The sequence below is a fragment of the Rhipicephalus sanguineus genome, chromosome 8 (assembly GCF_013339695.2).
Source record: "Rhipicephalus sanguineus isolate Rsan-2018 chromosome 8, BIME_Rsan_1.4, whole genome shotgun sequence".
NCBI classification, from domain to species: Eukaryota; Metazoa; Arthropoda; class Arachnida; order Ixodida; family Ixodidae; genus Rhipicephalus; species Rhipicephalus sanguineus.
The window spans coordinates 161,121,865-161,132,314 of NC_051183.1; the positions used below are offsets into that span (position 1 = coordinate 161,121,865).

The following is a 10,450-nucleotide window of genomic DNA, read 5'->3' on the forward strand; positions in this document are numbered from 1 at the left end:
CGGGAAGGAACCACATTAGCATATGCAATATAGCGTGGTAGAAGAGTAAAAGAAGCACCAAGCGTCGCACAACGCGAATTCTGTAACCAGGCGTCGCACAATGCGAATTGCGCAACGAGTAGGTTGTTGAATGCTTCCAATCCATTACAAAGGGCTCTGCCATAATTCTTCGTCGTCATCAGGCACAGCATCAACAAAGTGGGCATAATGCCTTACATGCGTTTAGCAGGTACCAAGGCTCTCCGTAGAATGACGAAAAATGGCACAGTGCCTGCTGCCCAAATTCTCAATAATTACAATGATTTGTAGCGTAGTGGGTTTCTCGCAAGTGCACTTGTATTGGTTGCCAAGGAAGCCCATAAGCGCATGATCCATTTCCTCGGGGTCTCAGTAAAATTAAAATGATTTAGAGCGTAGTGGGTTCCTCGCAAGTGCTTTCGTATTGGTTGCCAAATAAGCCCATAAGCGCATGATCCATTTTTTCGGGTTCTCAGTAAAATTACAATGATTTATAGCGTAGTGGGTTCCTCGCAAGTGCACTTGTATTGGTTACCAACGAAGCCCATAAGCGCATGATCCATTTCCTCGGGGTCTCAGTAAAGTTCTTCGCCCTCCCCCGTCTCTCTCCCACGTCAACGTATGTTATGCAGCGTGACGGGAGAGAATAATAGCGACCGGGCGTCACCCAATGCAAATTACATAACTGGTGGGCCGTTTGAAGCTTCCAACCCATTACAAAGGCCTGAGCCTTAATTCTTCATCGTCATCAGTCGTCGCGTCAACAAAGTGCACATAACGCCTTACAGACGTGTAGCTGGTGCCTCGCTTCTCCGCAGAATGACGAATAATGGATTAGTGGGTGCTTCCCAGCTTCACAAAAATTGTGATTTATGGCGTAGTGGGTACCTTTCTAGTGTACTTGTATTGTAGCCCCAAGAAAGCTTACAACGGGCTCTAGAAACGCCGCTCTTCCAGCTTTCGCTGTGACTGTGCTGCGATTTGAGCGCAGGCCTGGCGTTTTTGTCAAGTTTTCGAACACATGAAGATCTTTACCGGCTTGTTTGAAATTCTTCCTATTTGTCCACCACAAGTCTCAAATGTTCTGCTTTGCAAATCTACAGATGATAGCAGGAATCTTATCTCGTGCTGATGGTAGTCTGTGTATTACGGCCACGTCGCTCTCAGTGAGTTGTGGCAAAGAAACGTTTGCAGCAATGACATTCATTTTATCCAGAAGGTTCTCATTTTCTGTTTGTTTTATACCATGAATTTCTAGATTTGCCCGTCGGTTTTGCCATTCCAACTCATCGATTTCCTCTTCAAGTGCCTCAGCCTTCAAATCTTTCGTTTCTAGGTTTCCAATCCTAGTTCTGATTTCTTTAATGTCGTGCTCATTTCCTTCTACGCGTTGGGACAAGTGGCGCATTTGGTCCGACATGAACTGTACAGAATTCTGAATGCCATCAACTGTCTCTTTTAGGGGCATCAAAACATCCAGTTTTTGGTTGATCGTGTGCAGCATTAAGCACATATCTTTCAGATTCAGGTCGGTGGGTGGTTCTGGCGTCGCGCCTTCGTTGCGGTTCCTCGATCCTCTACATTATGAGCATTTCCAAGTTTTCTTGTTCAAATCTTTTTTTTTTACCGAAGGGTGTGTTCCGACAACCCAGCGCAACTGCTTGTGTGGTACTTGGCATTGCATGTTGTACAAGCTACAGATTCATCTAAATTCGACAAAGGTTGCTTGCATTTGAGGCACATACTATCACTAGGCATGCTAACAGCTTTGGCAGCAGCGGCGGTGAGTATGAAACAGATAGTGCTCAATTACCAGAAAAGACACCCACCTGCAAATACAGCGAAGTGAACGAAGGGTTTGTACCGCTGCCGCCGCCACCGCCAAAGTGTTTTCCAGTGGGAATATGCGTAGATTTATAGCCCGGGGAACCGTTGAGGCCACGAAAACGACACCAAATCCAGGCAGTCAAAGTGGGCTGTGCCTCGCTAGGGTTGATTCTTGCTATCGCTGTGGGGCATGCGCAGACCGTTGCTAATATGGGCACCTTCCAGCTTTTGGGCCGATCGCAGGAGTAGATCTGCAAATACAGCGAAGTCAACGAAGGGTCTGTACCGCTGCCGCCGCCACCGCCAAATTGTTTTCTAGTGGGAATATGCGTAGATTTATAGCCCGGGGAACCGTTGAGGCCACGAAAACGACACCAAATGCAGGCAGTCAAAGTGGGCTGCGCCTCGCTAGGGTTGATTCTTGCTATCGCTGTGGGGCATGCGCAGACCGTTGCTAATATGGGCACCTTCCAGCTTTTGGGCCGATCGCAGGAGTAGATCTGCAAATACAGCGAAGCCAATGAATAGTCTGTACCGCTGCCGCTGCCACCACCAAAGTGTTTTCCAGTGGGAATATGCGTAGATTTACAGCCCGGAGAACCGTTGAGGCCACGAAAACGACACGAAATCCAGGCAGTCAAAGTGGGCTGTGCCACGCTAGGGTTGATTCTTGCTATCGCTGTGGGGCATGCGCAGACCGTTGCTCTATGGGCACCTTCCAGCTTTTGGGCCGATCGCAGGAGTAGATCTGCAAATACAGCGAAGTCAACGAAGGGTCTGTACCGCTGCCGCCGCCACCGCCAAATTGTTTTCTAGTGGGAATATGCGTAGGTTTATAGCCCGGAAAACCGTTTAGGCCACGAAAACGACACCAAATCCAGGCAGTCAAAGTGGGCTGTGCCTCGCTAGGGCTGATTCTTGCTGTCTCTCTGGGGCATGCGCAGACCGTTGCTAATATGGGCACCTTCCAGCTTTTGAGCCGATCGCAGGAGTAGATCTGCAAACACAGCGAAGTCGACGAAGGGTCTGTACTGCTGCCGCCGCCACCACCAAAGTGGCGGTGGCGGCGGCAGCGGTACAGTCGAAGAACTTCCCTCGGTAACGAAGCGTATTCCGCGCGTGCTCTGTTTCGACTGGGACGAAGCTGTTCCCGCAGTGCTCTTTGCTCCGTCACCCACAAAGCGACTGGATTCACGACGGCGGAACTTGTTCACGGTCGAGCGCATCGCTCCCCGCTCTCATTGTTAAAGGAAAAGTGGGAAGATAAATGGGTTGTCGAGTACGTGCTGACCTTGTTGTAGCACCTACGTGAAGAGCAAGAATTGGCGCACATCGACATGGCGGAAGAGCAGCAACGCACAAAGATGTACTGCACGCCCAAGAACATTAAAAGAAGGTGATAGAGTGCTGATTCTAATGTCATCGAAGGCAAATAAACTGCAAGTAGCGTGGGATTGGCGGGTCACGGTTAAACAAGAGCTCTCGGACACCAATTACTTGGTGACGGCGCCCGGTAAACGGAGCGATGTCACAATAGATCACTGCAGTCTAATGAAACCTTTTATCGAGGGTATGGAGACGTTGAGAATTGTCCTGAACGAACCTGAGGAAGTAAACGTTCCTGTCCCTCAAGTGCCGATTCCTTGCTCTTCCCCGTCAACAGAAGAGATACTCGAATCTGTAACTGAACAAGCTTCTCTAATAGTCTAACAAAGAAAGGAGCTGGAAATGCTCGTACGCAACTTCAGCGACTTGTTTAGTCGCTGTAGAACAAATCTTGTGGAGCATGACGTTGAGTTGACGTCCGACCAACTTAACACCTACAGCGCACAGAAGGGACAAGGATACAGAGGTAACGACGCGAACACAGCGCTAACTTGCAAGAAATTATTTATTTACGAAGCAGTACATATAAAAATATAGAATACTGGAAGGAACGCACGCAGTCGCATAAGTACGAAATTAGATTTTAAAAACACCGATGATACATGTGAATGATGTGCAGCCAAATATAACATGAAAGTACAACAGAAAGAAACATTGACAAGATTACCAAGCCATGCTGTAGAAACCATCTTCTTCAAGTCACCCTTCTTATCGCATTTAAAGAGCCTAATTCTTCTCCGCTCAATTGAAGGCGCATTTGCGCACGTCTTCCCTAAACTAGCAATCTTCGCCGCCCCGACAATTTCCCGTGTTGTCTGCGCTGAGCTTCGTCCTATAACATTGCACTGTGAATACATAGGGACGCACCCGCAGTTTCTGCAGTCAGCGAGATGGCCATCAAATATAACAGGGCCTTAACTGGTTTCGCTTATTCGATCACTTTCATAGATTCTTTTCTTGGACATTTTCTGTTGAACATTTGTTGAACATGTTTGCTGAGCACTTCTGTTGAAATATCGGACATTTTTTGTTGAACAATTTTCCTGTTGTTCGAAGTTACCGCAACCCGTAAGAAGTGTAAACTGTGAGAAGTGTGTGATCATGCTGTAAAATCATTGTTCGATAATGGACTGCTTCCTTATCTGTGCCTATAACTAGGTACTTAACATTATTTTGTAATTTTTTGCTTGAATTGTCTAATTGATGTCGTTCACTGTAGATGAAATCCTGAGTATAAAACCCAATCACATCACCTATGTCATCTCCGCCACCTGCTGCCGCAATTAGCACCGGGGGCTAAGAGTTTCTCAAGCTGCCTATAGCAGATTTTATCTTAGCGCCTGTCATTGTGTAACGACGTTTACAATGGAAACAAATAAAGAAATAAAGGTGTACTGTCACACTGACTAAAGCTTTCTTTGTGCTTTATCTGACATCTGAGCCTCTCGGAACCACAATAGCTAGGGCTGCACAGATTGGACAGCTTGTTTGGTGCTGAGAAGGTGAGCCTTACATTTGCGTTATTGCCACTCCTCTTCAGCCTGTGTGAGGCGTCGTGCATGTATGGTATTACTGCGTGCATGTATGGTATATTTTAGGTGCTCCCTTTCCGGTGAAGCAGACTGTGCATCCTGGCGGGCTCGTTTTACGGTCTTCAGTAGACCTTCAGCCATACCTGTGACAATATGCTGTGGAAAACCTGCCTTCTTGAGGCGGTCTGCTTGAGGCGAAAAGCTAGAACAATGCTTCTGGGGGCACGAGCGGCGAAGCGCATTCGTTAGGGTTAATTTTGCGATGGCCTGCTTAGCCAGTTTAGAGTGACCGGACGAAAACGGCAGTAATGGCTTATTAGCCCTTGGTTCATACAACCAGCACACTTGCTCGTTCCCGAAGAACATCCTTATGTCAAGAAAGCGCAAAGTTCCATCTTGTGGCATTTCGTGCGTAACTATGAGCGGTTGTAAAAGCTTTGTAAAGTGACCGAGCACAAACTCAACTTAGCTGAATTTAAATCCAGTAACGCAAGGCAATCGTCCAACGTAACGAATCACTCTGTATACATTTGTGTTTTCTAATAGGGCTTTGAGTTTCCTGTTTGCACGAGGCAGGAAAGGCTCGCTTAATATTGGCGCTATAGTGGAACCAATGTAAACTCCTTGTTTTTGGAGGAAAACTTTACCATCCCACTTGGAGAAGGTGCAATGTGGATAAACGGACACCAGTTCAAGAAAACCCTCAGCAGATGAGCAGAGGGTATTGACAAGTTTTAATTCCTCGTAAGCGTCGATAGCCTCTTGGACACTGACTAGTAAAACGTCATGTGGCAGCTAATAATATAAATCATGTACATATATGGAGAACGCGCTCAAAGTACTACCGGCATGGATCTTCAAATAACCTATTACTTCTTAGGTTTTAGTCAAAAAGGGGTCATTTACTGCTAACAACTTTAACTTTTCTTGTAAAAATATGCCTACGGACTTTTGCATTGTCCCCCCTTCTGACACTATAATACGTAGCGGCCAATTCGGTTTGTGGGTTTTGACTGAAACGAACATTTAGAGGCTTGGGGGGAGGGGGTTCGCTCCAAAAAGAACTTGTCTACTCCAAGAAGAACGATTCCTTGTTGTCTACTCCGTAGACGGCGGGGAAACGCAATAACATTTATGAGTCAAAACATTAACGACGTCACGGCGGCACGAAAACGATAAACGAACTTCCAAGAATCACTTTCTCAAACCACTTCCACGCCGGTCCCCCTAACCTTGGCCCCGGCGGACCGCACGCCGCGCACACCTTACGACTGTTCGCCGGCCACTCCCCTCGGGAAGCTCGCTGGGCTGTCTTATAAACCCTCCGCACATGGATACACATGCGCAGTGGCGCTCGTCGCTGCTTGCTATCACCGCAGCTGAAGGTGAGGGCGAGGGTTGTTATCTTCGATCTCCACACATCCCCCCTCAAAAGAGAAAGCTCGTGGTGATAGTCTACGCCGATTTCCGTCTTTTTAACCTTCCACCACCGTCGTTGGTGTCACCGTGGGTACCGCCTTTTCCGGAGCATTGCCCAGAGCCTTGGTCGGAGCGCTCACCGCTGCCTTAGCATTGCCGCCTTTGCAGGCGCTGGCTCTAACCTGATGCTGGGCGCCTTGCCTTCCTTGACCACGGTCTTCGTGGCTTCCTGCGTGGTCGTCTCGGTTGCGTTCGACTTGCCGGTGGTCTTCATCGTCTTCGTTCTCGTCACTGTCCTCGTTCTCACCGGTAGACACTGCACCTTCTCCGGTGCCGTTCTCAGCTTCCACAGCGACAGCTCTTTTTTGCGGCTCTGCTCCTTCAACGCCTTCGGCTCTTGGTTCTTTCGCATCGCTCGCAGCCTCTTCCCACAACACGTTGTCTTCCGCAGCTTCATCTTCCAACCCATCTGCCGGGCTCTCGGCGTCCATCATTCTGTCGTTTTTCAAGTACCCCTTGCTCCCACCTTCTTCCTCCGGTTCTCCTTTCATGGCCTTTTCTAAACATTTGCGCCTTCTTCGGGCTGGCCAGCGCAGTAACCGCTCCGTGTATCGACGAACTCGCTACCGTCCGGCACATGGCCAGGTACAGCTGCCCCTACATCACCTCTTTCGCCGCTCGCGTCTTTGCTCGTCGTGGCACCCTCCACTTTAGCCGTGTGCCAGTCTTCGATGGTCTCCTCGATCTCCGCCAGCGCGCTCCCGTGAACAACCGGAATCGCCGGTTCTTGACCAGCGGCTTGTCTTTGCCTGCCGTGTGCCTTCGAGTTGGCATCCCATGCGGTGTCGGCGTCGGCAGCTGTGGTAGTTGTCGACGTCTCCACGCTCGCACTCCCTCCAATCACAGTAGCTCGGTCCACCACGTCCACCGTCCAAATCGTGGCTGTTGCTGCCGGCGATCGCAACCTGCTGAGCACTGCAACCGGCGTCCTTGTCCGCTCCAGCCGCTGCATAGCTCACAGTCGGGACCGCAACGCACCTCACTACCAAGTAGGCTGCGGACGCGGTGCCTCCCCGCGCGGCGCAGAACGCTGCCAATGCCAGGTCGAACCTTGCCGAATATGCCACTGCGCCGCACGTGCTCCACACACACCCCCGCACACCGTGATCCACCACACGAACGTCGCTGGGCCTTCAACACATGGGTCCACGAAAACAGTCTCGGCCAAACAAAGTGGGCATTCGAGCACCCTGCGACTCTTTTGCTATGACCAGTGGAAGTTCGAAACACTGGTCTTGGTACTGCACCTTTACAGCCATAATGCCAACAGTAGGCACCGGCGTACCATTGTAAGTGGCTAGTTTGACATTTGTTTGTCTGTAAGAGGCATTTATAAAGTGTTTAGCAAACACTGCTTCTGACATTATTGACACCGCTGCGCCCGTGTCAAGCTCCATAGGTATCACTTTATCATTTATGCGAACATTGATTAAAATGGCAGGCATACCCTCTTTGTGGTTCATGTGACACAGAGACTTCATGTGACACAGAGTTCATGTGACACAGAGCTCGTTAGCATTCTCGTTCTCGCCTTCTTCGCTCTCTACTCTGTTTACAAGCTTAGATTTGCACATTTTAGCAACATGACCCTTCTTTGTACACCTATAACAGGTACTGTTCAAAAATCGGCAACTCACGGTTGCATGCTGTCCTCCACAACGATGACACATTCTTTTCGCTCCTTGTTTTGCTGTCCAATTTGCCTTGCGCAGCTGGCTTGAGTCGGTGCTTTACTCAATGGTGCCCCTCTCTGTTGCCAGTGGATGTCTTCGGTTTCTACCGGTGCTCCCTTGGAACTGGTTTGCAGCATTTCCTGCGTGTCTTGGGTGGCCGCTTCCATAGCCAGGGCTACGCTGCATGCACATTCCCACGTTACTTCATTGTCTGGCATGGCCAATAGCCTGCACCGTACTCCCTCGGAACGTAGTCCAGCGACAAGCCGGTCCCGCAACGCTTCGATCAAAAAGGTGCCGAATTCACATGTCGCAGCTCGTTTCTTCATTTCGACTATAAAATCTGCGACAGTCTCATGCGGCTCTTGCTTTCGCTGATGAAAGCGATACCGTTCGGTGACCAGGGAGCGCTTGGGAGCGTAGTGTTTCTTCAGAACGTCAACGACTTCCGTGAATGACGTCTTAGCTGGTGTTTTAGGCAGCAACAAGCTCCGTAGCGTCACGTAAGCCTTCTCACCAATAGCCGTGAGAAACATGTGAAGTTTCTTGTCTTCGGCGATGTCATTTGCCGCGGCAAATACCTCGAACCGCTCCAGATACACCTCGAAGTTGCCGTCATCTTGCTGAAACTCGGGCAACTTTCCAACAGTAGTCACCATAGTCCAGTTCGACCTGGATGGAGTGGGGTTCCAAGAGGCCTGCGGCGCGTCCCATCCTCGCCGTCAGTTGTTGTAGCATGACATCGGGCACATAGTAGAACGTGTTTATTCTCGAGGCGCACACTGGCAGCCTCAACACCAGAAGTACAACGCAGAATATACGCCCACACGATACAGCGGCCTGTATGTATACACACGCTATCTCTTGGCGCCTGAGCAGGCATCAGTAGCTTGTGAGCACACACGCCAGCCACTCGACTGACGTCACAACAGGTGTTTGCAGCGCAAGCACGTAAGTGCTGACAGAAAGGCGACACAGTGAAGAACGGAAGGAAAATAGAGACGCACAGGAGCGCTGTACTTCCAACACAGGTTACAAACTCCTTCCGGACATGTCCCTTGTCGAATATGCCACGGCGCTGCACGTGCGCGACACACACACACACCGTGATCCACGACAACAATGCCACTGGGTCTTCAACACAAATGGGTCCACGAAAACAGAACTGCCCGTGTACTAGAAATGCATTGCAGAAGAACGGCGATTTGGGCTAGTTGGTTAAAGTGCATTTTTAAGGTTTTTGCAGCGCAAGCACGTAAGTGCTGACGGAAAGGCGACACAGTGAAGAACGGAAGGAAAATAGAGACGCACAGGAGCGCTGTACTTCCAACACAGGTTACAAACTCCTTCCGGACATGTCCCTTGTCGAATATGCCACGGCGCTGCACGTGCGCGACACACACACACACCGTGATCCACGACAACAATGCCACTGGGTCTTCAACACAAATGGGTCCACGAAAACAGAACTGCCCGTGTACTAGAAATGCATTGCAGAAGAACGGCGATTTGGGCTAGTTGGTTAAAGTGCATTTTTAAGGTTTTTGCAGCGCAAGCACGTAAGTGCTGACGGAAAGGCGACACAGTGAACAACGGAAGGAAAATAGAGACGCACAGGAGCGCTGTACTTCCAACACAGGTTACAAACTCCTTCCGGACATGTCCCTTGTCGAATATGCCACGGCGCTGCACGTGCGCGACACACACACACACCGTGATCCACGACAACAATGCCACTGGGTCTTCAACACAAATGGGTCCACGAAAACAGAACTGCCCGTGTACTAGAAATGCATTGCAGAAGAACGGCGATTTGGGCTAGTTGGTTAAAGTGCATTTTTAAGGTTTTTGCAGCGCAAGCACGTAAGTGCTGACGGAAAGGCGACACAGTGAAGAACGGAAGGAAAATAGAGACGCACAGGAGCGCTGTACTTCCAACACAGGTTACAAACTCCTTCCGGACATGTCCCTTGTCGAATATGCCACGGCGCTGCACGTGCGCGACACACACACACACCGTGATCCACGACAACAATGCCACTGGGTCTTCAACACAAATGGGTCCACGAAAACAGAACTGCCCGTGTACTAGAAATGCATTGCAGAAGAACGGCGATTTGGGCTAGTTGGTTAAAGTGCATTTTTAAGGTTTTTGCAGCGCAAGCACGTAAGTGCTGACGGAAAGGCGACACAGTGAAGAACGGAAGGAAAATAGAGACGCACAGGAGCGCTGTACTTCCAACACAGGTTACAAACTCCTTCCGGACATGTCCCTTGTCGAATATGCCACGGCGCTGCACGTGCGCGACACACACACACACCGTGATCCACGACAACAATGCCACTGGGTCTTCAACACAAATGGGTCCACGAAAACAGAACTGCCCGTGTACTAGAAATGCATTGCAGAAGAACGGCGATTTGGGCTAGTTGGTTAAAGTGCATTTTTAAGGTTTTTGCAGCGCAAGCACGTAAGTGCTGACGGAAAGGCGACACAGTGAAGAACGGAAGGAAAATAGAGACGCACAGGAGCGC

At 49.7% G+C, this 10,450-nt stretch overlaps 1 protein-coding gene across 1 annotated transcript; it reads right to left on the bottom strand.

Annotated features, from left to right (window-relative positions):
• Nucleotides 1–7,875: 7,875 nt before the first annotated feature.
• LOC119403647 (uncharacterized) lies at nucleotides 7,876–8,574 on the bottom strand. Its single transcript, XM_037670565.1, has one exon. The coding sequence runs from the start codon at nucleotides 8,572–8,574 to the stop codon at nucleotides 7,876–7,878; it is 699 nt and encodes a 232-aa protein (XP_037526493.1).
• Nucleotides 8,575–10,450: the final 1,876 nt, after the last annotated feature.

What these genes read in the sequence shown, in the direction of transcription:
- LOC119403647 (XM_037670565.1), bottom strand. Translation starts at nt 8,574, where the DNA reads ATGGTGACTACTGTTGGAAAGTTGCCCGAGTTTCAGCAAGATGACGGC.